The following is a 26,832-nucleotide window of genomic DNA, read 5'->3' as shown; positions in this document are numbered from 1 at the left end:
CTAACACCCACCCCCTCCACCATCCAGCCTCCCATCTTTGATCCTCTCCAGCCCTCTGCATGCTATTCCATTCAAAGGCCAACTCCTCCAGGAAGCTTTCCCTAACTTGGGCTTTGGCCTTGGTTGAAATCCCAGTTGTGCTCTCAATAACCCAGTCCTTGTGTGCTTCGGTTTCCTCATATGACAAATGGAGGCTTCCTTTAGGATTGTTGGGAGTGACAATGCCCAGCACAGGGCCTGGCGGGTGATGAGTGATCTGTTTATGTTGGCAGGGCTCTCCTTCCCCTAGACAGCATCCAAAAGCACTCGCACCTTTGTTTTTAGCTCTAAGATGATGACGCTGCAGGGAGCCCTCCCCCCGTGGATAGGCTTCCCTTTCAGCTTCCATATCCTCATGATGATATGACCATAGCTGCCATGTGTGGATTGCCAACCGTGTGCCAGGAAGTGCACTGGGCACCTAACATAGATGAAGTTATTTAAATACCAAAGTGACAAGGTAGATATAATTATCTGAATTAATTAATTAATTTTTTTTTTTTTTGAGACAGAGTCTTGTTCTGTTGCCCAGGCTAGAGTGCAGTGGCACGATCTCAGCTCACTGCAAGCTCCACCTCCCGGGTTCACGCCATTCTCCTGCCTCAGCCTCCCCAGTAGCTGGGACTACAGGTGCGCGTGCCACCATGCCTGTCTAATTTCTTTTTGTATTTTTAGTAGAGACGGGGTTTCACTGTGTTAGCCAGGACGGTCTCGATCTCCTGACCTCGTGATCCACTTGCCTCGGCCTCCCAAAGTGCTGGGATTACAGACGTGAGCCACTGTGCCTGGCCAAATTAATTAATTTTTGAGATGGAGTCTCACTCTGTCGCCCAGGCTAGAGTTCAGTGATCTTGGCTCACTGCAACCCCAGCCTCCCGGGTTCAAGCGATTCTCCTGCCTCAGGCTCCTAGGTAGCTGGGATTATAGGCGCGCACCACCCCTGGTTAATTTTTGTATTTTTAGTAAAGACAGGGTTTTACCAGGTTGGCCAGGCTGGTTTCAAACTCCTGACCTCACGTGATCTGCCACCTTGGCCTCCCAAAGTGCTGGGATCACAGGTGTGAGCCACCGGGCCAGCCTGAATTGATAGGAATGAAAATCAGGAGCTCGCCAGTGAATTAGTTAGAAAGTGTCAAAATATCAGTAAGCCTCAGTTCCCTCATCTGCAAAGTGGAGATAATAATGCTAACTCATTTGATTGATATTAACATTAAATATAATAATGCGGCCAGGAGCAGTGGCTCATAACTGTAATCCCAGCACTTTGGGAGGCCGAGGTGAGTGGATCACCTGAGGTCCAGAGTTCAAGACCAGCCTGACCAATATGGTGAAACCCTGTCTCTACCAAAAATACAAAAATTAGGCCGGGCGCGGTGGCTCACGCCTGTAATCCCGTTTTGGGAGGCCGAGGTGGGCGGATCACGAGGTCAAGAGATTGAGACCATCCTGGCCAACATGGTGAAACCCCATCTCTACTAAAAATACAAAAATTAGCTAAGCGTGGTTGCTTGTGCCTGTAATCCCAGATACTCAGAAGGCTGAGGCAGGAGAAGCGCTTGAACCTGAGAAGCAGAGGTTGCAGTGAGCCGAGATCATGCCACTGAACTCCAGCCTGGCGACACAGTGAAACTCTGTCTTAAAAAAAAAAAAAATACAAAAATTAGCCAGGCGTGGTAGCGGGTGCCCGTAATCCCAGCTACTGGGGAGGCTGGGGCAGGATAATCACTTGAACCTGGGAGACAGAGGTTGCAGTGAGCAGAGATCGCACCACTGCGCTCCAGCCTGGACGAGAGAGCATCTTAAAAAAAAAAAAAAAAAAAAAAAAAACAGGTCAGCCTCCAGCAGCCTGGAACAGCATGTGAGAGTGAGCTGGAGGGGCAAACAGAGGATATTCAGCACACCCCAGCCTCGGGCCCCTTGGGTTCCGGAGGTGAGCATCCTCGTCATGCCCTCATAATTCTTCCAGGTTACTTGCCCAAAGACCACCTTGAGCACAAATGTCTCCTCTGCTGCAACTGTCTCCTTTATCTCCAGCGCCTCTTCAGCACTATTCATCACCTTCTAGTCATCCTCTTCTTCACTGAAATGTTAGGATTTCATTCCAAGTCCTGCCATCACCCTGAAGACCCCAAGTTCATGTGAGCAACGCAGTCGACATCCAGGACCTCTCCGTTTCTGGGCTCCCTCATCTTTAGTGATTTTCAGCTCATTCCTCTTCCGCCATCAGCCCTATGGCCATACCCAAGTTCTTGTCAGCCCCTAAGAGAAGCTCTCACCCTCTGAAATGGTCAATTCACAGATCCCTATAGAGAACCGTGAAGGGTCTAATATTTTACCCTACTTGAAAACTAACAAGTTAACCTGGTCTAGTTTTATGGGTGCTGGCACAAGACTCCTGGGTCAGAAATGAAGGACAATTTATTACCCACAGCAATAGCATTAGCCAGACTGACTATTAGAATTTTTATGCTGGTTCCTTGAGTCCCAATTCCCATGGAGCAACATGAAGAGGTCTGGACTGTACCTGCACACTCAGTGGGTTGCATTATAGGAGAGGAATGCTGAACTGAAGTAGAATCTTCTATTTATTTATTTTGAGACAGAGTCTTGCTCTGTTGCCTAGGCTGGAGTATAATAGCGTGATCTCAGCTCACTGCAGACTTCGCCTCCATGGTTCCAGCGATTCTCCTGCCTCGACCTCCCGGGTACCTGGGATTACAGGCATGCACCACCACACCCAGCTAATTTTTGTATTTTTAGCAGAGACAGGGTTTTACCATGTTGGCCAGGCTGGTCTTGAACTCCTGACCTCAGGTGATCCACCCACCTCAGTCTCCCAAAGTGCTAGAGCCACCGTGCCTGGCTGAATCAGAATCTTTTATTTATTTTATTATTATTTTTGAAACAAAGTCTCGCTGTGTCCCCCAGGCTGGAGTGCAGTGGCAACAGTCTTGGCTCACTGCAACGTCCGCCTCCCAGTTTCAAGCAATTCTCATGTCTCAGCCTCCCGAGTAGCTGGGATTACAGACGTGTGCCACCACGCCCGGCTAATTTTTCTATTTTTAGTAGAGACAGGGTTTTACCATGTTGGCCAGGCTGGTGTTGAATCCCTGGCATCAAGTGATCCGCCCACCTCGGCCTCCTGAAGTGCTGGGATTGCAGGCGTGAGCCCCCACGCCGTGCCATGGAATCAGAACCTTTTACGATGGGCAGCACACAAGCCTGCACTCTCTAGGGTGATACTATCTTTCTTCTAAGGTCATAAGTCAGCTGCCCTTTGCTCTTGAGGAAAACATCTCTACCTTCCAAGATTGTTGACTTGTTTACTATAAAAACTTACTATTAAACAGTAGGTCCTCCAGGCTCACTGTTCTTCAGTTGAGATGCAAATCCACTGCATGTTTAGCACCCATCTGGCTCATGGCATTGCCACCATGGGACTTGGAGAACATGCAGTGGTAATATAAAGTGTTTTGTTTCTGACCCAGGAGTCTCCTGTCTTTTGCCAACATCCAATCTTTTAGCTTGCATATAGGGTAAAATCAAATCCCAGACTTAACACCTCTGATATAACCAAAGTAAATTTATTTTTTAGAAACTGATGTGTATTTTCCATCAATGTTATTTCCATGTTGCTTAAGAACCCGTGCAGGAACAGTTGAAGACCATTAAGTAGTTGTTTCTACCCATTCAGTGGCCTGAGCTGTGGGAGCTGCAGACCAGTCTCCCGTGGCAGGCTGAACACTCCAGTCTTCAGTAGGGACCTGAGGAGTAGGCACAGAGGGCACCTGCATGCCATCGGACCAGTCTCCAACCTCAGGCTGAGTAGCAGTGAACTCAGGAGCTGGAGCTGTCCATTCGCCCTAAAATTCCTTCTTGGTTACAGTCTTTTCAGCAGCAGCCTGCTCTTTTCCAATCTCTTCAGGATCTCTGTAGAAGTAGAGATCAGGCTTCTCCCACCTCCCATGGGTGTTCGAGGGAAATGGTGCCACACACGCGCATAACTTCCAGGGCCAGCATCCACCACCTCAGACCCACTGAGGGAGCTCCCTTGTTGTTGCAGGTGATGGCAATGTCCACATCGCACAGAGGAAAACCAGTGTGACATAGAGCAATGGTAGGTAGGTTAATATAAAACGTCTCTGCGAGAGGCTGGTGGTCAGCCCAGGGATCAGCAACCACTAGAAGCTGACTCCCCCTGCAGGCTGCCTAGATCTGGTTAGCAAAGGTTCTAGGAGTGAAGTGGCCAGCAATTGGAGTGGCTCCAGTGGCAGCAGCAAACTTCAGCCCAGCCCTCTGGCCAGTATTCTTACAGGACATGACACTGACATCAGCAGGGTTTTTAAAGGCAGCAATGGCATGAGCTGCCAGCAGAAGCTTCTCCCAGGTCCTCTTCAGATGTAGAATGTAGACGCCATTACTTTTCTTCTTCTTTTTTTTTTTTTTTTTGAGACGGAGTCTCGCTCTCTTGCCCAGGCTGGAGTGCAGTGGCGTGATCTTGGCTCACTGCAAGCTCCGCCTCCCGGATTCACGCCATTCTCCCGCCTCAGCCTTCCGAGTAGCTGGGACTACAGGCACCCGCCACCACGCCCGGCTAATTTTTGTATTTTTAGTAGAGACGGGGTTTCATCGTGTTAGCCAGGATGGTCTGGATCTCCTGACCTTGTGATCCGCCCGCCTTGGCCTCCCAAAGTGCTGGGATTACAGGCGTGAGCCACCGCGCCTGGCCATCACTTTTCTTCTTACAGATGTACTACTCCATTTGAAGTCAAGCTTGGTACCACCTAAGTGGGTTCCTGCTGCAAGGAACTTAAGGACATCCTCCTCCTTCATTTGCAGGACATCAAAAGCTCCAGATATTGTGAAAGTTTCCCTTTAAGTTACAACGGGAATCTAGAACAATGCCGAATGGGCCCCTCTCTGCGTTGTGTGGAAAAGGCGTGAATTTATTTTAGTTTTTTAAACAAGTCATGTGCTGGGAGACATCACAAATGCAATTATCTCTGAGGAACACTTCAATCCTCTTCTCTTGGTGACCTCTCTCAGTTTCTCTGGGAAGCCTTCTCCCTGAGCCTGAGCCTCCCATGCCCCTTCCTTCAACTGGGCTATATTCCCTCTCTCAAGACTCCTACAGAGCCTTCTCCCCCAATACACTAGGATGTTTGTGAGGTCAGATATAGTGTCTTCACAATTGTATCTCCAGGTTTAACACATCACCTGACACACTGTAAGCGCTTAATAAGTGCTTATGGAATGAAGGAAGTGCCATTGCAGAGATATGCATAAAGCGGTATGTGAGTACAAAAGAAGGGAATCTAAATCGGAGTGGAAGTCTGGGAAAGGCCTCCTGGAAGAGGTGACACTTGAGGCTGACCTGAAGGACAAGTCGGTTAGGTATTTCAAGTGGTGAGAACGGTAGCGTGAATGCTCAGCAGTGGGAACTCGGATGCTGCCTTTGAGTAATGGCCAATGACAGTACTGCAGCTAGGGTTGGAGGGAATGGAGTGGCAGGGAATCAAGCTGACTGACAGGTAGGTTAGGGATGGATTATGAAAAAGTGAAAGCCTGCTTTTCATTTCAGGCTTGGATTTTGTGTTTATTTATTTATTTATGAGACAGGGTCTCACTATGTTGCCCAGGCTGGCACAACAATCTCAGCTCACTGCAACCTCCGCCTCCCAGGTTCAAGCAATTCTCCTGCCTCGGCCAACTGAGTAGCTGGGATTACAGGCACATGCCACCATGTCTGGCTAATTTTTGTATTTTTAGTAGAGACGGGGTTTCACCATGTTGGCCGGGCTGGTATCGAACTCCTGACCTCAGGTGATCCGACGGCCTCGGCCTTCCAAAGTGCTGGGATTACAGGGGTGAGCCATCCCACCCAATAGGCTTGGACTTTGTTAAAGGCATACAGAATAACACGAAGTGGTTAGAAATACAGAAAAAAAAGTAGTAATTTAAGAAAACTTGGCTTGCGACGTTGGTTCCTCTAGGAACCATCCCTGCAACTCTGGCCAAGTCCTGTCCCCTCTGACCTGAGGCAAAGTGAAACAGTGATGACATCTACCTCTAGCAGTGCTGTGACAATTAATTGCGATCTTAGGGAAAGCGCCTGGTATGTGCCGTTACTCAAAAAAAATGTCAGTTGTCCCTCTTCGCTCTGGCCTCATCCTCCTCATCTGCAAATGCGGGGAGTCCGGGCCACTCTCGCAGGTCGCTCCGGGAGCCGACTGAGCGGTGGGAGGGGAAGCGGTGGTGGAGAAGTGCGCCAGCCACTCGTCCCGGCACCGTGGCAGGTTCGGCGGCCTCTCAGCCGCGCGGGGACGCTCTAGACTGCTCCTCGCGCTCTATGGTGTTTCCTTCGCCCCGGAAGTAGTTGCGCAGCTGGGGTGGGTAAGGTCAGGCCATGGTGGGGCAGAGGTTGGGAAGATGGCGTGGCGAGGCTGGGCGCAGAGAGGCTGGGGCTGTGGCCAGGCATGGGCTGTGTTGGTGGACGGCCGCAGCTGCGAGGAGCTCACTGCGGCCCTAGCCCCGCAGCGGCTGCTCGGACGCAGGTAATGGCAGCTGCTCTGGTTTCGCTTCTTGGTCCCTGAGCTCTGGCAGTGTATCCTCAGGGGGCGGAGGCCGTCTGGGTCTCTTGTGCTGCCCCCAGCTCACCCCCTTCACCTTACTTGCCCCTTCTCTCTCCTCTCTCGCCTCCGTCCAGTCCTCGCTTCTCGCTCCCCTTGCCCATCCTAGCCTAGCCCTCCACGAGCCTGCGCTTTCTCCTTTCCCATTGGGAAGGACGTGACTGGAAGGGGAACTAAGCTGAAGGTTCATGCGTGCCACACTTCATAATCCCGAGAGAAAACTGTTGAGCCAGTTTCTAAGTGAAGCAGTTAGTACAGCTGGTAGAATGGCAGTTTTTATTCTTTTTCCATCTAATTTTAAGGGTTATGTTCCATTACAACCAGTCGCCGCCTTTAGCTTGTAGTGAGCTGAGGGAGGACGAAGTCTGAGGGAGGGTATCACTTTGTGTCTGGCAAAGTCGTAGGAGAGGCTTTACTGTTGAATTGAGACAGTGGAAGATTTGGTATCCGGTTGATTCGGAAAGAAAACTACCGAACCTTCCGAGTAGAAGTGTGAAGTGTATGGTCTATCAGTATTGCTGATTTTTGCATCACGGTAATTCATGTCTAATTTGAGAGAGAAGAGAGAAATTCCTCACCTGTTTAAGAATCTGGTGTGCATTTGGCTTTGAAAATTTTCCTCCTCTTTTGTTCAAAACTTCACTCCTCCCAATTTCTGACTTGGTTAGATGGGTGCCTCGAATCCACCTGATTGCTGGTAATAAGAAACATTGTTTATCAACACGTGGGATAGTCAATGATAAATAATCGAGGCTCTAATGTGGCGGACAAGGATCACCTGGAGAGTTTGTATGGTGTTTTTATGTCCCAGGCCTCACCCCAGTCCTATCAAATCACAATCAGGAGGGGGTGGGTGGAGTGGAAGAACCTGTATGTCCCACAAGCATTAAAGGTGAGTTTTATCAGGGACTTGTGAAAACCTTACATACATTGTATCTTCATACACTGTAACATGGATCTGTCAGGCACTAATCTTGAACTCTTGGGGAGATGGAAAGTGAGGACAGGTGGAGGTGGTAATCCCGTTTCAGATTGCATAGTTTAAGGGGGGAAGAAACGATTAATATTGGCCGGGCGTGGTGGACTCACTCGCCTGTATTCCTAGCACTTTGGGAGGCTGAGGCAGATGGATCGCCTGAAGTCAGGAGTTCAAGACTAGCCTGGCCAACATTGCAAAACCCTGTCTCTACTAAAAATACAAGAAACTAGCGGGGCATGGTGGCGGGCGCCTGTAATCCCAGCTACTCTGGAGGCTGAGGCAGGAGAATGGCTTGAACCCGGGAGGTGGAGGTTGCAGTGAGCCGAGATCATGCCATTGCACTCCAGCTTGAACAACAGAGTGAGACTCCATCTAAAATAAATACTGTACGTGTATTAGGAAGCAACAGGAAGTGTGTGAAACATTTAAGATTTATGTGCACATCACCGTGCTGGTTTTAGGAAGGGGAAGCAAAGGAAAACTAATGAGCCTCTAGTAAAAACTGAGCACGAAGACCATTTGAAACAGTGAAGAAGAAACACATGAAATGTTGAAGATTAGTATTTAATGCCTGAAAAGCTTGCTATTTGTATAGAAAGTTTGAAAATGACATTTTCGTGGTTGCATAAAAAATATACATGAGAGTGTAGGCCTGAAATAGAGCATTTGCCTCTGGAAATAAGTTCTTAAAGTTAACAGTGTATCAGTTACCTTGTATATAACCTTTATTAGCTGTATGTTGAGTTCTTACGGTTCTGAAATTAGCGTGCAGAAGAATGACCCAATCCATGTCATTTGATGTATTAATAATAGGCCGGAAGTGGGGCCAGGAATTTGCATTTTACAAGCACTCTAGGTGGAGATACTAGGGTCTGAAAACTACAGCAGGCCCAAGGCGGCCCACCAGCCAAGAATGGTTTATATTTTTAAAGGATTGTAAAACAAAAATAGTAGTATGTGACAGATTTCAGTAGTCCACAAAGACCAAAATACCTTCTATCTGGCCTTTCACACGAAAGGGAAAAAAAAATCTCATTTGGGCTCTTTGTAAACTTTACTGTTACCAAGGTTTGAGGCTTGAAAGTGGAAACCTGCTTAATTTGCCAATTGTATGAAACTATCCAAAGGAAGAAAGTAGTTGAATTGTAATACTTAACATTTTATATTTTTAAAAAGCTTGCCATTTGGATGGAAAGTTTATATTGAGATATAGTGTCTCCCTTTCTCTCTCTCTCTGTGTGTGTGTGTGTATATATATATATATATATATATATATATTTTTTTTTTTTTTTTTTTTTTTTTTTTAATTTTTAAAGGCAGACTCTTGCTCTGTTGCCCAGGCTGGAGTGCAGTGGCACGATCTCAGCTCACTGCAACTTCTGCCTCCCAGGTTCAAGCGATTCTCCTGCCTCAGTAGCTGGGATTACAGGCATGCACCACCATGATGCCTGGCTAAGTTTTGTGCTTTTTGTAGATGGGGTTTTGCTATGTTGGCCAGGCTGGTCTCGAACTCCTGGTCTCAAGTGATCTGCCTGCCTTGGCCTCCCAAAGTGTTGGGATTACAGGCTTCCGTCACCGTGCCTAGCCTCAAAATACCTTTAAGTAAGATACTTGACATATTAGTCAATCGTGTATGTTGTATTTTGTTTTAACTGATCATCTATTAACTCAAGATGGGGTCAAGAAAATAATTTCGGTATGCCAGAGTTTATGTAGAATCCAACCTCCCACCCAATATCTTTTGTATTTTTAAGAGGTGAGTTCTGTCACCTAGGCTGAAGTGCATTGGCACTATCATAGCTCACTGCATCCCCAGACTGCTGGGTTCAAGGGATCCCCCCTCATCAGCCTCCCTCGTAGCAAGTACTACAGGTACGCACTACCATGCCTCGGGCTCTATTTTGTTTTAAGTAGAATGAATCTAATCAGTTGTGTATGCTTAGACACATTTTGTCTCCATTTAAACATTAGGCCATTTCTACTTAATTTGTTCATACAAATCTTAAGTAACATAAGCATTAGCGCTGACCTGTATATTTAAGTTATATCGTCTTTACCCTTGCACTCTTAAAAAAAATGCACAGGCCGGGCACGGTGGCTCACACCTATAATCCCAGCACTTTGGGAGGCTGAGGCGGATGAATCACCTGAGGTCAAGACTGCTAGACCAACCCGGCCAACATGGTGAAACCCCGTCTCTACTAAAAATACAAAAATTAGCCAGGCATGGTGGCAGGCGCCTGTAATCCCAGCTACTCGGTGGGGCCGAGGCAGGAGAATCGCTTGAACCCAGGAGACGGAGGTTGCAGTGAGCTGAGATCGCGCCCTGTCTCAAAAAACCCAAAAAACAAAACAACCAAAACATTTATGAGACTGTGTTATCACTCACCATTAGGTCAACAAATATATTGGTATAACTTTTTCTACTTAAAAGTTATAGGATTGTATTTTTTTAAAAAAATCTGAACTGGCTGGGTGTGGTGGCCCATGCCTGTAATCCCAGCACTTTGGGAGGCCGAGGTGGGCGGGTCACCTGAGGTCAGGGGTTCAAGACCAGCCTGGCCAATGTGGTGAAACCCCCTCTCTACTAAAAACACAAAAATTGGCCTGGGCGTGGTGGCGGGCGCCTGTAATCCCAGTTACTTAGCAGGTGGAGGAAGGAGAATCGCTTGAACCCAGGAAGCGGAGGATGCAGTGAGCCGAGATCACGCCATTGTACTCCAACCTGGCAACAGGAGCAAAACTCTGTCTTAAAAACAGAAAGAAACAACAAAAAAAACTGAACCATAACTGTGTGGCTGGTGGCAACTTAGGTATTCATGACATCCTCCCACTTTGAATACATTTGATTGCTTCCACAAATCACCAGCTACTGGCAGAAGGACCAAAGCAGCAGGGTCAAGGCAGGCCTGCCTTCGTGAGTTGGTATATGCCTCAAGGGACCCTCTTTCCCATTCCCATCCATTTTATTGCAGCACTTCACTTTGTTTTCCAACTTATTCTGGTAGGTAATTTATTTTTCCAATCTTACATACCCATCCGATTGGGAAGAGGTGAATAACCTAAACCTGTGAATAAGATCGCAGACATTTGCAATTAGAGATATTATGCTTTTCCTTGTTTCACACTTTAAGAAATTTAAGGCCGGGTGCAGTGGCTCACGCCTGTAATCCTTTGGCAGCACTTTGGGCGACACATTGGGAGGCCGAGGCAGGCAGATCACCTGATGTCAGGAGTTTGAGACTAGCCTGGCCAATATGGCGAAACCTCATCTCTACTAAAAATACAAAAAAAAAAAAAAAAAAAGAAAAAGCCGGTCCTGATGGCAGCCATCTGTAATCCCAGCTATTTGGGAGGCTGAGGCAGGAGAATCACTTGAATTCGAGAGGCAGAGGTTGCAGTGAGTTGTGATAGTGCCACTGCACTCCAGCCTGGGTGACAGAGTGAGGACCAACCCCCCCGCCCTGCATATAAAAGGAAATTTAAAATGAAAGCTCACCAAAAAGAAAATGTACCTTATATAATATGTAATAAACATACTATATCTAAAAGCATCCTTATGCCAATAGAAAACCAAACTCGAACTGACCTAAATTATTAGGGGAATTTATTGGTTTATGCAGGTCAAAAATGTAGAGGTAGGACTGGCTTCTAGTGAGTTAAGTCCAGTGTCTCAAATTGTCACCAGACACGATTTTCTCCATGGCTTGTCTCTGCTTCCTAAATGTTGGCTTTGTTCTCTCAGCATGCTGTCTCCTTGTGGTTATAAGATGGCTGCCAGCAGCTCTTGGGGCTCTACATTTTTAGGTGCAAATCTAGCAGAAAAAAAGTTGTCTTCTCTGTTACCACAAACAAAATCTTGAAATTGAATTTCATTGGACCAGATTGGCCTAACTTGGGACAGGTGCCCATGCTTGAATCCCTTGAAGTTGCCAGGGAATGGGATGTGAAAGTTGGCTTAAGTCAATCGTGGGCTTGGTGTATCTAATCAAACGAAGTGGCTGGAAATTCTAGGGTATGGTTTGGAAAGGGAGAAGAGGGCATAGGTGCTGGGAGCCAGTCCTAGTGAAGCATTTGTATTGGAATTCTTTGTTTTATTACCTACATAGGATTAATCTGTGGGACAACAAACCATTCTAATTTAAGTACAAGTATTGTTGGAAGAGTGAGGAATTGGGTTCTAGCTCCTTGCTATTCCAAGTGGTTCATGAACTAGCAGTTTGGGCGTCATCTAGGACAGGGATTTGGTAAACTTAGTTTGTAAAAGGTCGGATAGAAAATATGACCGCATGTGGTCTTTGTCACATATTCTTCTGCTTTCCTTTTAAACAACCCTTTAAACATGTAAAAACCATTTTTAGTTGGAGGCTCAAATCCACTCTACAGGCCATAGTTTGACAACCCCTAATTTAGGTGCTTGTTTAGATATGCGAAATTTCAGACTGACCTTGCCCCAGACCTACTAAATTAGAATGTTTTTAATGAGACTTCCAGGTGATCTGTATGTAGACTAAAGTTTCCCCAAACCTGTGGTATGAATAGATCTCGACTCTGGCGGCACATGAGAATCACCCGGGGAGGTCTTACAACTACTGAGGCCTTGGGGCCAGTCCTAGAGATTCTAATTTAATTGATATGAGGTAGAACCATGGTGTAGGACTTTTAAGAGCTCACCTGGCAGTTCTAATGTATAGCCAGAATTGAGAATTACTGCTCTAGACTAGGAAGCATGACTGCCTCTGCCACATCTAGTGTGGTAGTTAAAAAACTACGGCCACAATATTTTGTAGGTCTTCTCATCCAAAGTTGGAGTCAGCTTCCCCATTCCTTGGAGCTGGGTTGGACTTGTGGCTTTGTTTGACTGGTAGCATGTGGTGGAAGTAATATTGTGCAAGGTCCAGAGGCAGCCTCAGAAGACCTTGCAGCTTTTGCCTTTGCCCACTTGGAACACTCCCTTTGTCATGGTAGAAGCCCCCGCTAGACTACTGAACACCAAGGACTGGGTGGAGAAAGAGCCAGCAGACAACCAGCACTAAGGCTCCAGGTACAAGTGAGGCCATCTTAGACTCACCAGCTCTGATTAAGCAGTCAAGAGTACTGGCTGCATTGAGTGATCCAGGTGAGACCAGTGGAATCGGTCCCCAGTTGGGGGCAGCTAACCTAGAGAATCATGAGAAATAATAAATTACAGTTTTAGGCCAGGCATGGTGGCTCATGCCTATAACCCTAGCACTTTGGGAGGCCAAGATGGGAGGATCACTTGAAGCCAGGAGTTCCAGACCAGCCTGGTCATCATAGCAAGAACCCATCTCTTTAAAAACAAGAAAAAGTAGGCTGAGTGTGGTGACTCACATCTGTAATCCCAGAACTTTGGGAGGCCGAGGCAGATGGATCACTTGAGCTTAGGAGTTTGAGACGAGCCTGACCAATATGGTGAAACCCCATCCCTACTAAAAATACAAAAATTAGCCAGATGTGGTGGCATATACCTGTAGTCCCAGCTACTCGGGAGGCTAAGGCAGGAGAATTGCTTGTACCTGGGAGATGGAGGTTGCAGTGAGCCGAGAGCATGCCACTGCACTCCAGCCTGGGTGACACTGTCTCAAAAAACAAAAACAAAAACAAAAAAGTAATAAATTATGGTTTTAAGCCAGTGCATTTTAGAGTGGTTTGTTAAGAAGTGGTTTAAGACCTTAATTTAAAAATGCTTTATTACTAAAAAATTCTAATGATAATCTGAGCCTTCAGTGAGCCGTAATCTTTTTGCTGGTGGAGGGTCTTGCCTCTGTTGATGGCTGCGGACTGATCAGAGTGGTGGTTACTGAAGTTTGGAGTAGTGGTGGCAATTTCTTAAAATAAGACAACATGAAGTTTGCCATGTTAATTGACTCCTCCTTTCACAAAAGATTTCTCAGTAGCATGTGATGCTGTCTGATAGCATTTTATCCACAGTAGAACTTCTTTCAAAGTAGGAGTAAATCCTCTCAAACCGTGCTACTGCTTTATCAACTTGGTTTATGTAATAATCTAAATCCTTTGTTGTCCTTTCAACAGTGTTCACAGCATCTTCAACAGGAGTAGATTCTATCTCAAGAAACCACTTTCTTTGTTCATCCATAAGAAGCAACTTCTCATCTGTTCAAGTTTGATCATGAGATTGCAGCAATTCAGTCACATCTTCAGGCTCCACTTCTAATTCTAGTTCTCTTGCTATTTCTTTTTTTTTGAGACGGAGTCTCACTCTGTCGCCCAGGCTGCAGTGCAGTGGCCGGATCTCGGCTCACTGCAAGCTCTGCCTCCCAGGTTTACGCCATTCTCCTGCCTCAGCCTCCCGAGTAGCTGGGACTACAGGCACCCGCCACCTCGCCCGGCTAGTGTTTTTTGTATTTTTTAGTAGAGACGGGGTTTCACCATGTTAGCCAGGATGATCTCGATCTCCTGACCTCGTGATCTGCCCGCCTGGGCCTCCCAAAGTGCTGGGATTACAGGCTTGAGCCACCGTGCCCGGCCAATTTCTTTTTTTTTGAGATGGAGTTTCACTCCTGTCGCCCAGGCTGGAGTGCAGTGGTGCAATCTTGGTTCATTGCAACCTCTGCCTCCCTGGTTCAGGCAATTCTCTTGCCTCAGCCTCCTGAGTAGCTGGGATTACAGGCACCCACCACCATGCCCGGTTAATTTTTTTGTATTTTTAATAGAGACGGGGTTTCACCATGTTGTCCAGGCTGGTCTTGAACTCTTGACCTCAGGTGATCTGCCCACGTCGGCCTCCCAAGGTACTGGGATTACAGGCATGAGCGACTGCACCCAGCCCTTAGTTCGTTTCTATTTCTACCGCATCTGCAGTTACTTCCTCCACTGAAGTCTTGAGCCCCTCAAAGTCATAATTGAGTGTTGTAATCAACTTCTTCTAAACTCCTGTTAATGTTGATATTTTGACCTCCTCTCATGAATCATGAATGTTCCCGATGACATCCAGAATGGTAGATCCTTTCCAGAACCTTTTCAGTTTACCTTGCCCAGATCCATCAGAAGAATCACTCTGTGGCTCTTGTCTTACAAAATGCATTTCTCTTTCTTTCTTTCTTTCTTTCTTTTTTTTTTTTTTTTTTACAAAATGTATTTCATGGGGTGGGGGGGAAAAACAAACTGTATTTCTTAAATCTTAAATAATATGACTTGAAAGTTGAAATTACTCCTTGATGTGTGTGGATGCAGAATGGATGTTGTGTTAGCAGGCATGAAAACAACATTCATCTTCTTGTACCTGTGCATCTGAGCTCTTGGGTGACTAGACACACTGTCAATGAACAGTAATATTTTGAAAGGAATTTTTTTTCTCAGCATGTGGCCTCAACATTGGGCTTAAAATATTTGGTAAACCGTTTGGGCACGGTGGCTCGCTCCTGTAATCCCAGCACTTTGGGAGGCCAAGGTGGGTGGATCGCCTGAGGTTAGGAGTTCAAGACCAGCCTGGCCAACATGGTGAAACCCCGTCTCTACTAAAAACACAAAAATTAGCTGGACGTGGTGGCAGATGCCTGTAATCCCAGCTGCTCGGAGGGTTGAGGCAGGAGAATCACTTGAACCTGGGAGGTGGAGGTTTTAGTGAGCTGAGATTGCGCCACTGCACTTCCGGCCTGGGTGACAGAGTGAGACTCCATCTCAAAAAGTAAAAATAGACAAAAAGTATTCCATAAACCATGCTGTAAACAGGTGTGCTGTAATCTAGGCTTTGTTGTTCGACTAATAGAGCATGGGCAGAGTAGTTTACTATCATTCTTAAGGGTTCTAGGATTCTCAGAATGGTAAATGAGCATTGGCTTCAACTTAGTCACCAATGGCATTAGTGTCTAATGAAGTCAGCCTGTCCTTTGAAGCTTTGAAGCCAGGCATTGCCTCTTCTCTATAGCTATGAAAGTCTTAGATGGCATCTTCTTCCAATAGATGGATGTTTTGTCTACTTTGCAAATCTGTTTAGTATAGCCACCTTCATCTTAGGATCTTCTTGATAAGTTGCTATGGTTTCTACATTAGCACTTGCTGCTTCAAGTTGCTCTTGTATGTTATAGAGACAGCTTCTTTCCTTAAACCTCATGAACCAACCTCTGCTAGCTTCAGACTTTTCCTGCAGCTTCCTCAATTCTCTCAGCCTTCATAGAATTGAAGAGAGTTAGTCGTGCTCTGGGTTGGCTGTGGCTTAAGGGAATGTTGTGGCTGATTTGATCTTCTATTCAGACCACTGTAATTTTCTCCATGTTGGCAAAAAGGCTGTTTTGCTTTCTTACTGTTTATCTTTTTGTGTGTAGGGTGGGGAGGTGGGGGTAGATGGAGTCTTGCTCTGTCACCCAGGCTGGAGTACAGTGGCACACTCTTGGCTCACTGCAGCCCCCACCTCCCACGTTCAAGCGATTCTCCTGCCTCAGCCTCTGCAGTAGCTGGGATTACAGGTGCCCGCCGTCACACCCGGCTAATTTTTGTATTTTTAGTAGAGATGGGGTGTCACATTGTTGTCCAGTCCGGTCTTGAACTCCTGACCTCAGGTGATCCGCCCGTCTCTGCCTTCCAAAGTTCTAGGATTACAAGTGTGAGCCACCACACCCGACCTACTATTTTTCTCTTCTCAGGAGTAGCACTTAAAATTTTCTTCAGTAGTTTTGCTGTTGTTGTTGAGACAGAGTCCAGTTCTGTCACCCAGGTTGGAGTGCAGTAGTGCATTTGTAGCTCACTGCAACCTTGACCTCCTGAGCTGAAGCAATCTTCCCACCTCAACCTCCCAAGTAGCTAGTACTATAGGTGCAAGCCACCACACTTGGCTAATTTTTAAGTTTTTTGTAGAGACAGGCCCTCACTATGGTGCCTAGGTTGGTTTCAAACTCCTGAACTCAAGTGATCTTCCTGCCTCAGCTTCCCAAAGTGCTGGGGTTACAGCTATGAGCCACCATGCCCGGCAAGAATTGTTTCTTTGTATTTACAAGTTGGCTATTTGTGCCAGAGTCTTAGCTTTTGGCCCATCTCAGCTTTTGACATGACTTCTTCACTAAGCTTAATTATTTCTTGTTGGCCGGGTGTGGTGGCTCGCGCCTGTAATCCCAGCACTTTGGGAGGCTGAGGCGGGCGGATCACCTGAGGTCAGGAGTTCAAGACCAGCCTGGTCAACATGGCAAAACCCCGTCTCTACTAAAAATAAAAAATTAGCTGGATGTGATGGTGGGTGCTTGTAATTCCAGCTACTTGGGAGACTAAGGTAGGAGAATTGCTTGAACCCGGGAGGCGGAGGTTGCAGTGAGCCGAGATCACGCCACTGCACTCCAGCCTGGGTGATAGGCGAAACTCCATCTCAAAAAAAAAAAAAAAAAAGATTTCTGGTGATTTCAAGCGAGAGACATGGGACTGTTCCTTTCACTTGAACACTTAGCGGTGACTATAGGGTTATTAATTGACCCAATTTCAATATTGTTGTGTTCCAAGGAATGGGGAGATCCAAGGAGAGGGAAAGATGGGCAATGGCTGGTTTGTAGAGCAGTCAGAACCTACGCAGCATTATTAAGTTCAGTGTTTCATATGGTCATGAAAAACAATTTCAGTGGTAACATCAAAGGTCACTGATCACAAATCACCGTAACAGAGAAGAAAAAATTAAAGTGTTGGGAGAATTACCAAAATGTGACACAGAGCCCCCAAGTGAGCACATGGTGTTGGAAAAATGGTGCCAAAAGACAAGCAAGATGTATGGTTGCCACAGACCTTCAATTTTTGTAACACACTTGAGATATCTGTGAAATACAGTAAATCGAGGTATGCCTGTGTGTGATGTATTCAGTATGTGTATACTGCATCTGATAACTTAACCCTGGGGCCAGCTTGTGTAATGTACTCTTAGTGTCCTCAGCTTGACACACATTTCTGGTGAGATCCTCGAGGTAAATATTTTAGGCAAAAAGATCTGACTTTGCTTCAAGTCCAGATTCCCAACCTAGTGTGTTTATGTTCCTTTTAAAACTTGTGCTTCAAAATTTTAAGTGAATTGGTGACAGAAATAATTTTTTATTAGATTTATTTGTGTAGTATTCAGCTGTTGGAAATACAGAGGATTCTTATTCTCTGTATTTCTTGGTCCAGTACATGACCAATGCTAGGAACCAACATTACTGGGTTACAACTTGCCATCTTTAGTTAATTAATGAATTTATTTATTTTTTGAGGCAGAGTCTTGCTGTGTTGCCCAGGAGCTCTGTCAAACTGGAGTGCAGTGGCGCGATCTCGGCTCGCTGCAACCTCCGCCTCCCAGGTTCTAGAGATTCTCTTGCCTCAGCTTGGATTATAGGCGTGCACCACCACACCCAGCTAAGTTTTATATTTTTAGTAGAGGTGGAGTTTCACCATGTTGGCCAGGCTGGTCTCAAACTTCTGATCTCAGGTGATCCTCCCGCCTCAGCCTCCCAAAGTGCTGGGATTACAGGGATTACAGGTGTGAGCTACCATGCCTGGCTGTTAACTTGTCCTGTTTATGGTAAATATATTCCTATTACTTTATGATATACCTTTGTTTTGCCCCAAAATGACATTACTTGTTTTGATTAATTAATTGCAACTTTACTTACAAGACCTATCTCCAAGTTACTTTGGGATCTTTAATAAAAAATCAAATCTGGTTGCAGAAGGTTAACATCTGCCACTTTAAAAATTATACCAGGAATACATTTGGAAGTAAATAAACTGGTGGTGGTTTAAATAAGAGGGAGAGTTATTTACCAAATATAGGATGATGGGAGGTAAGTGGGTAGTGTCTTTGCTCAGTGGCTCAAAAATGTCAATGGTTAGTGTCTGAATCTCTTGGCCTTTCTCTTGGCATTTGAGATGACTGCTCCATCTCTAGGCATTATGTCCTTATTTAAGGCAGGAAGAAGGGGGTGTGCTTGACATCAGTGACGTGTCCATTTTTATCAGGTGAGCAAAACCTTTGCAAGAGGCTCCTGAAAAATTCTTATGTTTCATTTGGCCATAATTCTGTGTGATATGGTTACCACTAGCTATAGGGGAGGCTGGAAAAGTGAAGATATTTCCTATTACAGAAAAAGCAGGCAAAGGGAAAGGGTTGGAAATAGATTTGGGATTAGCTATTCAACAGAGTTTGCTAAAGGATATTCATTATAAGACTAGTAACAGGCTCTGAAGGGAGTTAAGAGCTATTTAGAGCAACAGTACCATTGGTTGAATAAGTTCATAACTTTCCAAGATAGATGAACTTATTCAAACCTTTTCTGCTTTTTCTGTAATAGGTTTCTTTGAAAGGAATATCACTTACTGAATTTAAAATCTCAAGTCAAATTGCTTTATCAACACTTACCTCACTATGTGATTTCTGAGTTGAATTGAGGAGTGGACTCTGTGTTGAAAAGAAAGGGCATTCTTAGGCAGGACATGGTGGCACACACCTGTAATCCCAGCACTTTGGGAGGCGGAGATGGGTGGATTACCTGAGGTCAGTAGTTCGAGACCAGCCTGGCCAACATAGTGAAACCTTGTCTCTACTAAATACAAAAAAATTAGCCAGGTGTGGTGGTGCATGCCTGTAATCCGAGCTACTTGGGAGGCTGAGAGAGGAGAATCGCTTGTACCTGGGAAGTGGAGGTTGCAGTGAGCCGAGATCGCACCATTACACACCAGCCTGGGCAACAAGAGCGAAACTCCGTCTCAAAAAAAAAAATAAATAAAAAAATAAAAAAATAAAAAAAAAAGGCATTCTAGGCAAGTAATAGTAGTAGCAGCAGTTACATTTGTTTCCAAAATGCTTATTAAGATACCTTCACCTGGATGTCCTATGAGCATCTTTAAAATACTTTATTGAGATGTAATTTACATATAGTAAAAAGTATAAGTATTAAATGCACAGCCAGTGCATTCTGATAAATGTATACACCTGTGTGACTATCACCTAAATCAAGATAGATTGCCATCATCCCAGAAAGTTTCCTCTTGCTCCTTTCCTGTCAAGCCCCACTCATTCCAGCAATCGCTCATCTGATATTTGTCATTACAGGTCACTGTGTCTGTCAACTTCTTAGCAATGGAAATCACAGAATCACATATTATGCACTCTTTTGTGTTTGACTTCTTTTGCCAAAAGTGTTCTTTGGAGTTATCCATGATGTATTATTAGTTCTCCCCACCCCCACCTTTTTTTTTTGGCCAAGTGTAGTACTCCATTATATGAATATACCACAGAATTTCTCCTGTTAATGGAAATTTAAGTTTCAGTTTTTAGCTAGAAGAATAAAGCTGCCATGACTGCAAGCATTTTAAGCAGTACCCCAGATGGAATTGTTCATCTCTTATCTCCCAGTTGCCTATTTTGGGGTTTCCAATTTTCCTTATCTTATTGAATAGTACTACCTTACTTTGAGTATAGTACCACCTTTGAGTGTAGTACCACCTTACTTTGGGTGTAGTACCACCTTACTTTGAGTATGGTACCATCTTACTTTGAGTTATTCAGAATAAAACTAAGTCATTTTTGGATCCCTTTTTTATTCTAACAATTATTTTGTTAGGGACTAGACTTGGTGGTAGAGATATAATGAATATAAAACTATAATCTAATGGAGGCATGGGCAGTAATGGAGATAAGTATTTAAAAACTGCTTTGGAACTCTAGAAGTGCAGAGGAGAGATGTACCCAGCCCGGGGCAGCTAGGGAAGACTTCCTGGAGGAAGAGATATATTAACTGAAATCTGAAGGGCCCAAAAAAGTTAAAGGGAAATGTATACCAAAATATGAGTAGCATTATCATAGGTAAGAGAGCAAAGCAGATCACAGGAACTGCAAGAAAGTCAGTATAACAGGTATAGAGAGAATTTGAGGTGGTGGAGGGAGAAAGTGGCAAGAGAGAGGAAGGGGTCAGATTTAAGGGATGTGTGCTGAGTTTGATGGGGTGATGAAAAGTTATTGCAGGGAACGTTACATTTGTTCTTAATACAGTGTGAAGGATGCACTTGAAGTGGGGCAGTACTGGAAGCAAGGAGATCTGCTAGGAAATTGTGGCGTATTCCAGGCCAGAAGGGATGAACTAAGGAGTTGCATTAGAATTAGGAAGAGATTTTTGGCCTTCTAAAAGTTCATTTGAGAAACTATTGAATGTTGAGGAAAAGCAATGTGAGGTTAGAAGAACATGCAACAGGTTCAAGTGTTTGAAGTAAAGGAAACTGTTGCCATGATCCAGGCAGGAGATAAGGGACTAGACCAGGAATTTTAAAAGTATTTTTGGTAGAGTTGGCTTTTAATTGAATATGAATAAAGGAAAGATAACTCCAAAATGACATGTGTGTGTATATATATATATATATATTTTTTTTTTTTTTTTTTTTTTTTGAGACAGGGTCTTACTCTGTCACCCAGGCTGGAGTACAGTAATGTGATCTTGTCTCCCTGTAACCTCCACCTCCCAGATTCAAGCACTTCTTGTGCCTCAGCCTCTTGAGTAGTTGAGATTACAGGTGCACACCATCATGCCCAGCTAATTTTTGTATTCTTAGTAGAGATGGGGTTTCCCAGTGTTTGCCAGGCTGGTCTTGAACTCCTGACCTTAAGTGATTTGCCTGCCTTGGCCTCCCAGAATGCTGGGATTACAGGTGTGAGTCGCCGTGCCCAGCCTAGATTTTTTTTTTTTTTTTTGAGATGAAGTCTCACTTTGTCACCCAGGCTGGAGAGCAATGGTACAATCTCGGCTACTGCAACCTCTGCCTCCCAGGTTCACACAATTCTTCTGCCCCAGCCTCCCAAGTAGCTAGGACTACAGGTGTGTGCCACTACACCCGGCTAACTTTTGTGTTTTTAGTAGAGATGAGGTTTCACCATATTAGCCAGGCTGGTCTCAAACTCCTGACCTCCTTATCCACCTGCCTCGACCTCCCAAAGTACTGGGATTACAGGCGTGAGCCACTGTGCCTGGCCCCCAGCGTAGATTTTTAACCTCAGTAACTGAGAGAACTCTGGTCCTGCTGAAAGAGTATGTCAGAAAATGGAAGGGTTTATACAGGAGAATGAGTTAGTTCTATTTTGAGTATGTTGGTTTTAAAGTAATGGGGAGCATATCCAAGTAGCATTATTCAGTATAGAGTTGGAAATACCAGAGTAGAAAGTTGAGGTTAGGACTAAAATAAATGTGAATCATTTACCTGCTTAGAAGTCATTGAGGCCACAAAAATTCAACCAAATAGCTTGTGTTAGGGGCTGGGATACAAAGACAAAAGACCTGCCTGAACTCTGCTTTTGAGGAGCTTTGAGGCTAGCAGAAGGGATAATATGTTATGATACTCCTCACTGAATATTATTCGTTGTATTTTATATATAATATCCTTCAACATACTATCCCTTCTAGAAGGGATATTATAATATCCCTTACTCCTTTACATAATAATATGCATTATTATCCCTTATAATAATAAGGGATAGCCAGGCACGTGGTGGCTCATGCCTGTAATCCCAGCACTTCGGGAGGCCAATGCGGGTAGATCACCTGAGGTCAGGAGTTCGAGACCAGCCTGACCAACGTGGTGAAACCCCATCTCTACTAAAAATACAAAAATTAGCCAGGTGTGGTGGTGTGTGCCTATAATCCCAGCTACTAGGGAGGCTGAGGCAGGAGAATCCACTTGCATCTGGAGGCAGAGGTTGCAGTGAGCCAAGACTATGTCACTTTACTCCAGCCTGGGTGACAGAATAAGACTCTGTCTCAAATAAGAAGAAGAAGGGATAATATGTTCAGGATACAAACAGAAAGGGATCTTTGCTTTGTGACCTGCGAGAGTTACAGTTTTACAAAAGAAAAAGAAGACTGTTCGAAGAATTTATATGTGTTGAGTTTGAATGGGGTAGAGGAACTAGAGTAGAGGAAAAGGGGAAGATACCGGGAGTTAAAGATGAATTCGAAGAGTAGGAAATGCTGTTTAGAAGCTAGGATTAGGAGGCATCATCAGTAGTGTCAGATGTTTTGAGGAGGTCAAGCTGTAAAGACTCAAACAACAAATTTTTTTTACTGCTGGGGTAACAACTCACAAATAATTTGGTGGATGTCCCCAAAACGGTGAAATAAAGAAGGCGAGAGGTGGGAGGAGTGTATTAATTTATAATGGTCAATACTTATGAAATAAAATAATTATTTGAATTTGGAATGGCTTCAAGGACAATACGTTTAAATATTTGTTCCAGAAATTGACCAGACTTTAAACAAAAAAACCAGAAGTCATTCTGATTGAAACTGACAACTGGTGGGGCGCCATGGCTCATGCCTGTAGTCCTGGCACCTTGGGAGGCCACAGCAGAAGGATTGCATGAGCCCAGGAGTTTGAGACTAGCTTGGGCAACATGGCAGAACCCTGACTCTACAAAATGTACAAAAATTAACAGTGTGGTAGCCCACACTTATAGTACCAGCTACTTGGGAGGCTGAGGCAGGAGGATCGGTTGAACCTGAGACGTGGAGGCTGCAGTGAACCATGATCGTACCACTGGGCAACAGAGGGAGGGAGTAATTGTACTCTAGCCTGAGTGACAGAGGGGGGGAGACCCTGTCTCAAAAAAAAAGGAAAAGAAAAAGAAACGGACAATTTAGAGTTCTCTAGATTTTTACCAGTTCTTCAGATTCTTTCTGTGTGGAGGATGGATACAAATTATTTTGCTGACTGATATAAAGTAATAGCCCAAAGTAGTATCTCTGAAGTTGCTGTAGTTTGTGTGTCACCTTTTCCAGAAAGGTTGAATTTTGTGACTTTGATTTCTGTCTGAGAATAGGAGTCTTGGCTGTTTTTGGACTGTAGAGTGAGAAACTGAGATGGTGATGATGCAGGCCAAGTGGAGGTTCATAGAAGTCGATGTTTGCAAGATGCCACTGTGTTTCTCATCTGTTATTTTTGCCCCATAGGTTTAACTTCTTTATTCAGCAAAAATGCGGATTCAGAAAAGCACCCAGGAAGGTTGAACCTCGAAGATCAGACACAGGGACAAGTGGTGAAGCATACAGGAGAAGTGCTTTGATTCCTCCTGTGGAAGAAACAGTCTTTTATCCGTCTCCCTATCCTATAAGGAGTCTCATAAAACCTTTGTTTTTTACTGTTGGGGTAAGAGCTCACTTTGCTAGGAGTTACCTCGCTTGCTACAAATACAGTGTTAAAGTACTTTGTCCCATTTGGGCTCCCTTATAGTAAGGACAGGTGGAGGGGGCCTGAGAAGGAGCTGGGCTCATGAAGTCTGATTATAGAGTCTGAATTTTTTTTTTTTTTTTTTTTTGAGACGGAGTCTCGCTCTGTCACCCAGGCTGGAGTACCATGGCGCGATATCGGCTCACTGCAAGCTCTGCCTCCCGGGTTCACACCATTCTCCTGCCTCAGCTTCCTGAGTAGCTGGTACTCCAGGCACCTGCCACCACGCCCGGCTAATTTTTTGTATTTTTAGTAGAGACGGGGTTTCACCATGTTAGCCAGGATGGTCTCGATCTCCTAACCTCGTGATCCACCTGCCTCAGCCTCCCAAAGTGCTGGGATTACAGGAGTGGGCCACTGCGCCCGGCCTAGAGTCTGAATTTAATAATTGCTTTTATTATTAAATTCTGGCTCACTTATATAAGCCCTAGAGAATAAATTTATGGGCCTTATTTGGTACAGCATTTCAAGCAGTGCTAAGTTGGTATTTTCAGTTTTATTTGAGGATTTATAGCTGGAAACAGGCCCCAGGGTATTGTGAAGTTAATAAAATGAGAAACATTAAAATGTCTTTTTTGGCTGGGCACGGTGGCTCATGCCTGTAATCCCAGCACTTCGAGAGGCTGAGGTGGGTGGATCACCTGAGGTCAGGAGTTTGAGACCTCTCTGGCCAACATGGTGAAACCCCATCTCTACTAAAAATAAAAAAATTAGCCAGGCCTAGGGGCAGGTACCTGTAATCCCAGCTACTCGAGAGGCTGAGGCAGGAGAATCACTTGAACCTGGGAGGCAGAGGTTGCGATGAGCCCAGGTTGCACCATTGAAGTGTAGCCTTGGAGACGAGTGAAACTCCATCTCAAAAAAAAAAAAAGAAAAAAAAAAAGCCCTTTTCACTTACTAGATTTTCCTGTGCCAGGTATTCCCTTCTGTTGGTTTGTAAAAAGCAATGGCAATGAAGTATTGTCCTTGGAAATATGTATAGATCTATTTCCCTCTTAAATCTATTTTGTAACATATCTAATTTTATATAGTTTACAGGCTGTGCATTTGGATCAGCTGCTATTTGGCAATATGAATCACTGAAATCCAGGGTCCAGAGTTATTTTGATGGTATTAAAGCTGATTGGTTGGATAGCATAAGACCACAAAAAGAAGGAGACTTCAGAAAGGAGGTAAAGATAAACACTGCTTTCTTTCTTCTGGTTAATCACAGTTTTAAAAAACTGAAACTTAATAGATGTACATGTTTCCAGTGTACATGGTGCATTCACATAATGTGTAATAATTAAATCTGTGTAATTGAGTATCTGTCACCTTAAACATTTATCTTTATGCTAGGTATATTTGAATTGTTCTCCACTAGATATTTTGAAATACACTATAGGTTATAGTTTACTATAGTTACTCTACTGGTAATAATCCCACGTTTTGAAGCCTGGTTATTTATGAACTGCTTTTAGTTAATGGCAACATCAGATTTATAGATGTCAAATCAGTGCACCTAATTCTTCACAGTAAGTATTTATTACTGTTTTATATGTCTGGTGTTGTACTCAACAGTGTTCCAGAATTCTCTTCCTCTACCCACATGCATCAAAAATCGCCACAGATAGTTGTTAAAAATGTTAATGTTGGCCGGGCGCGGTGGCTCACGCCTGTAATCCCAGCACTTTGGGAGGCCGAAGCGGGCAGATCACAAGGTCAGGAGATCGAGAAGATCCTGGGTAACATGGTGAAACCCTGTCTCCACTAAAAGTACAAAAAATTAGCCAGGCATGGCGGCGGGCGCCTGTAGTCCCAGCTACTCAGGAGGCTGAGGCAGGAGAATTGCTTGGACCCAGGAGGCAGAGCTTGCAATGAGCCGAGATCACATCACTGCACTCCAGCCTGGGTGACAGAATGAGACTCCGTCTCAAAAAAGATAAATAAAAAATTGTAAAAAGTTAATATTGGCCGGACACAGTGGCTCAAGTCTATAATCCCAGCACTTTGGGAGGCCAAGGCAGTCAGGAGCTCGAGACCAGCCTGGCCAACATAGTGAAATCTCATCTCTACTAAAATACAAAAATTAGCCAGACGTGGTGGTACACACCTGTGGCCCCAGTTACTCAGGAAGCTGAGGCAGGAGCATTGCCTGAACCCAAGAGGCAGAGGTTGCAGTGAGATGAGATTGTGCCACTGCACTCCAGCTTGGGCGACAGAGCAAGACTTCATCTCCAAAAAAAAAAAAAAAAAAGAAAGAAATTAATGTTAGTAGTTGTTAATGTTTCTGTGTGGAGGATGTCTCAGCTCTACTAAAGTTTAAGGATCTCAGTGGATCTCAGCTCTACTAAAGTTTAAAGGCCACTGTTTTACTTGGATCACCTTGATGGATTGCTTTAGAGCAGCAGTCCCCAAACTTTTTGGCACCAGGGACTGGTTTCGTGCAAGAAAATTTTTCCACAGATCAGGGTTGCAGAGGGGCAGATGGTTATCGGATGAAACTGTTCCACCTCAGATCATTAGGCATTAGATTGTCATAAGGAGCGTGCAACCTAGATCCCTCACATGTGCAGCTCACAGTGGGGTTTGTGTTCCTGTGAGACTCTAATGCAGCCACTGATCTGACAGGAGGCAGAGCTCTGGTGGTAATGCTCTCCCACTGCTCACCTCCTGCTATGTGGCCCAGTTTCTAACAGGCTACGGACCACTAGTGGTCAGCAGCCGGGGCGTTGGGGACCCCGACTTTAGAGTATGTGTTTGAACTGCAGGGAATTTTTCAAAATATATATGCCTTAGGGATAGAGCTAGCAAGTGATTTTTTTTTTTTTTTCTAAGAGACAGGGTCTCACTCTGTCACCTAGGCTTTAGTGCAGTAATGGGATCATAGCTCACTGAAGCCTCAAACTCCTGGGCCTGAGCAGTCCTTCCGTCTGTCTCCTGAGTAGCTGGGACTACAGGCATGTGCCACCACGCTGGGCCAGTTATTTCATTTTTTGTGGAGACAAG

The 26,832-nt window shown here is 44.8% G+C and overlaps 1 protein-coding gene and 1 pseudogene across 1 annotated transcript in view; one reads left to right on the top strand and one right to left on the bottom strand.

Moving 5' to 3' along the window:
* PARL (presenilin associated rhomboid like) overlaps positions 1-26,832 on the top strand; it is a 231,691-nt gene that overhangs the window by 171,084 nt on the left and 33,775 nt on the right. The window contains exons 2-4 of the mRNA XM_050780194.1: positions 6,426-6,593; positions 23,568-23,763; positions 24,876-25,016. Coding sequence (XP_050636151.1) covers positions 6,469-6,593; positions 23,568-23,763; positions 24,876-25,016 — 462 coding nt within the window. The 5' untranslated portion in view covers positions 6,426-6,468. The remainder of the gene's footprint in view (positions 1-6,425; positions 6,594-23,567; positions 23,764-24,875; positions 25,017-26,832) is intronic.
* Positions 3,609-4,482, bottom strand: LOC126948421 (40S ribosomal protein SA-like; annotated as a pseudogene).

The sequence above is a fragment of the Macaca thibetana genome, chromosome 2 (genome assembly GCF_024542745.1).
Source record: "Macaca thibetana thibetana isolate TM-01 chromosome 2, ASM2454274v1, whole genome shotgun sequence".
In the NCBI taxonomy this organism is placed as follows: Eukaryota; Metazoa; Chordata; class Mammalia; order Primates; family Cercopithecidae; genus Macaca; species Macaca thibetana.
The sequence above is the reverse complement of the archived record's forward strand: the minus strand, read 5'-3'. Positions and strand labels throughout refer to the sequence as shown.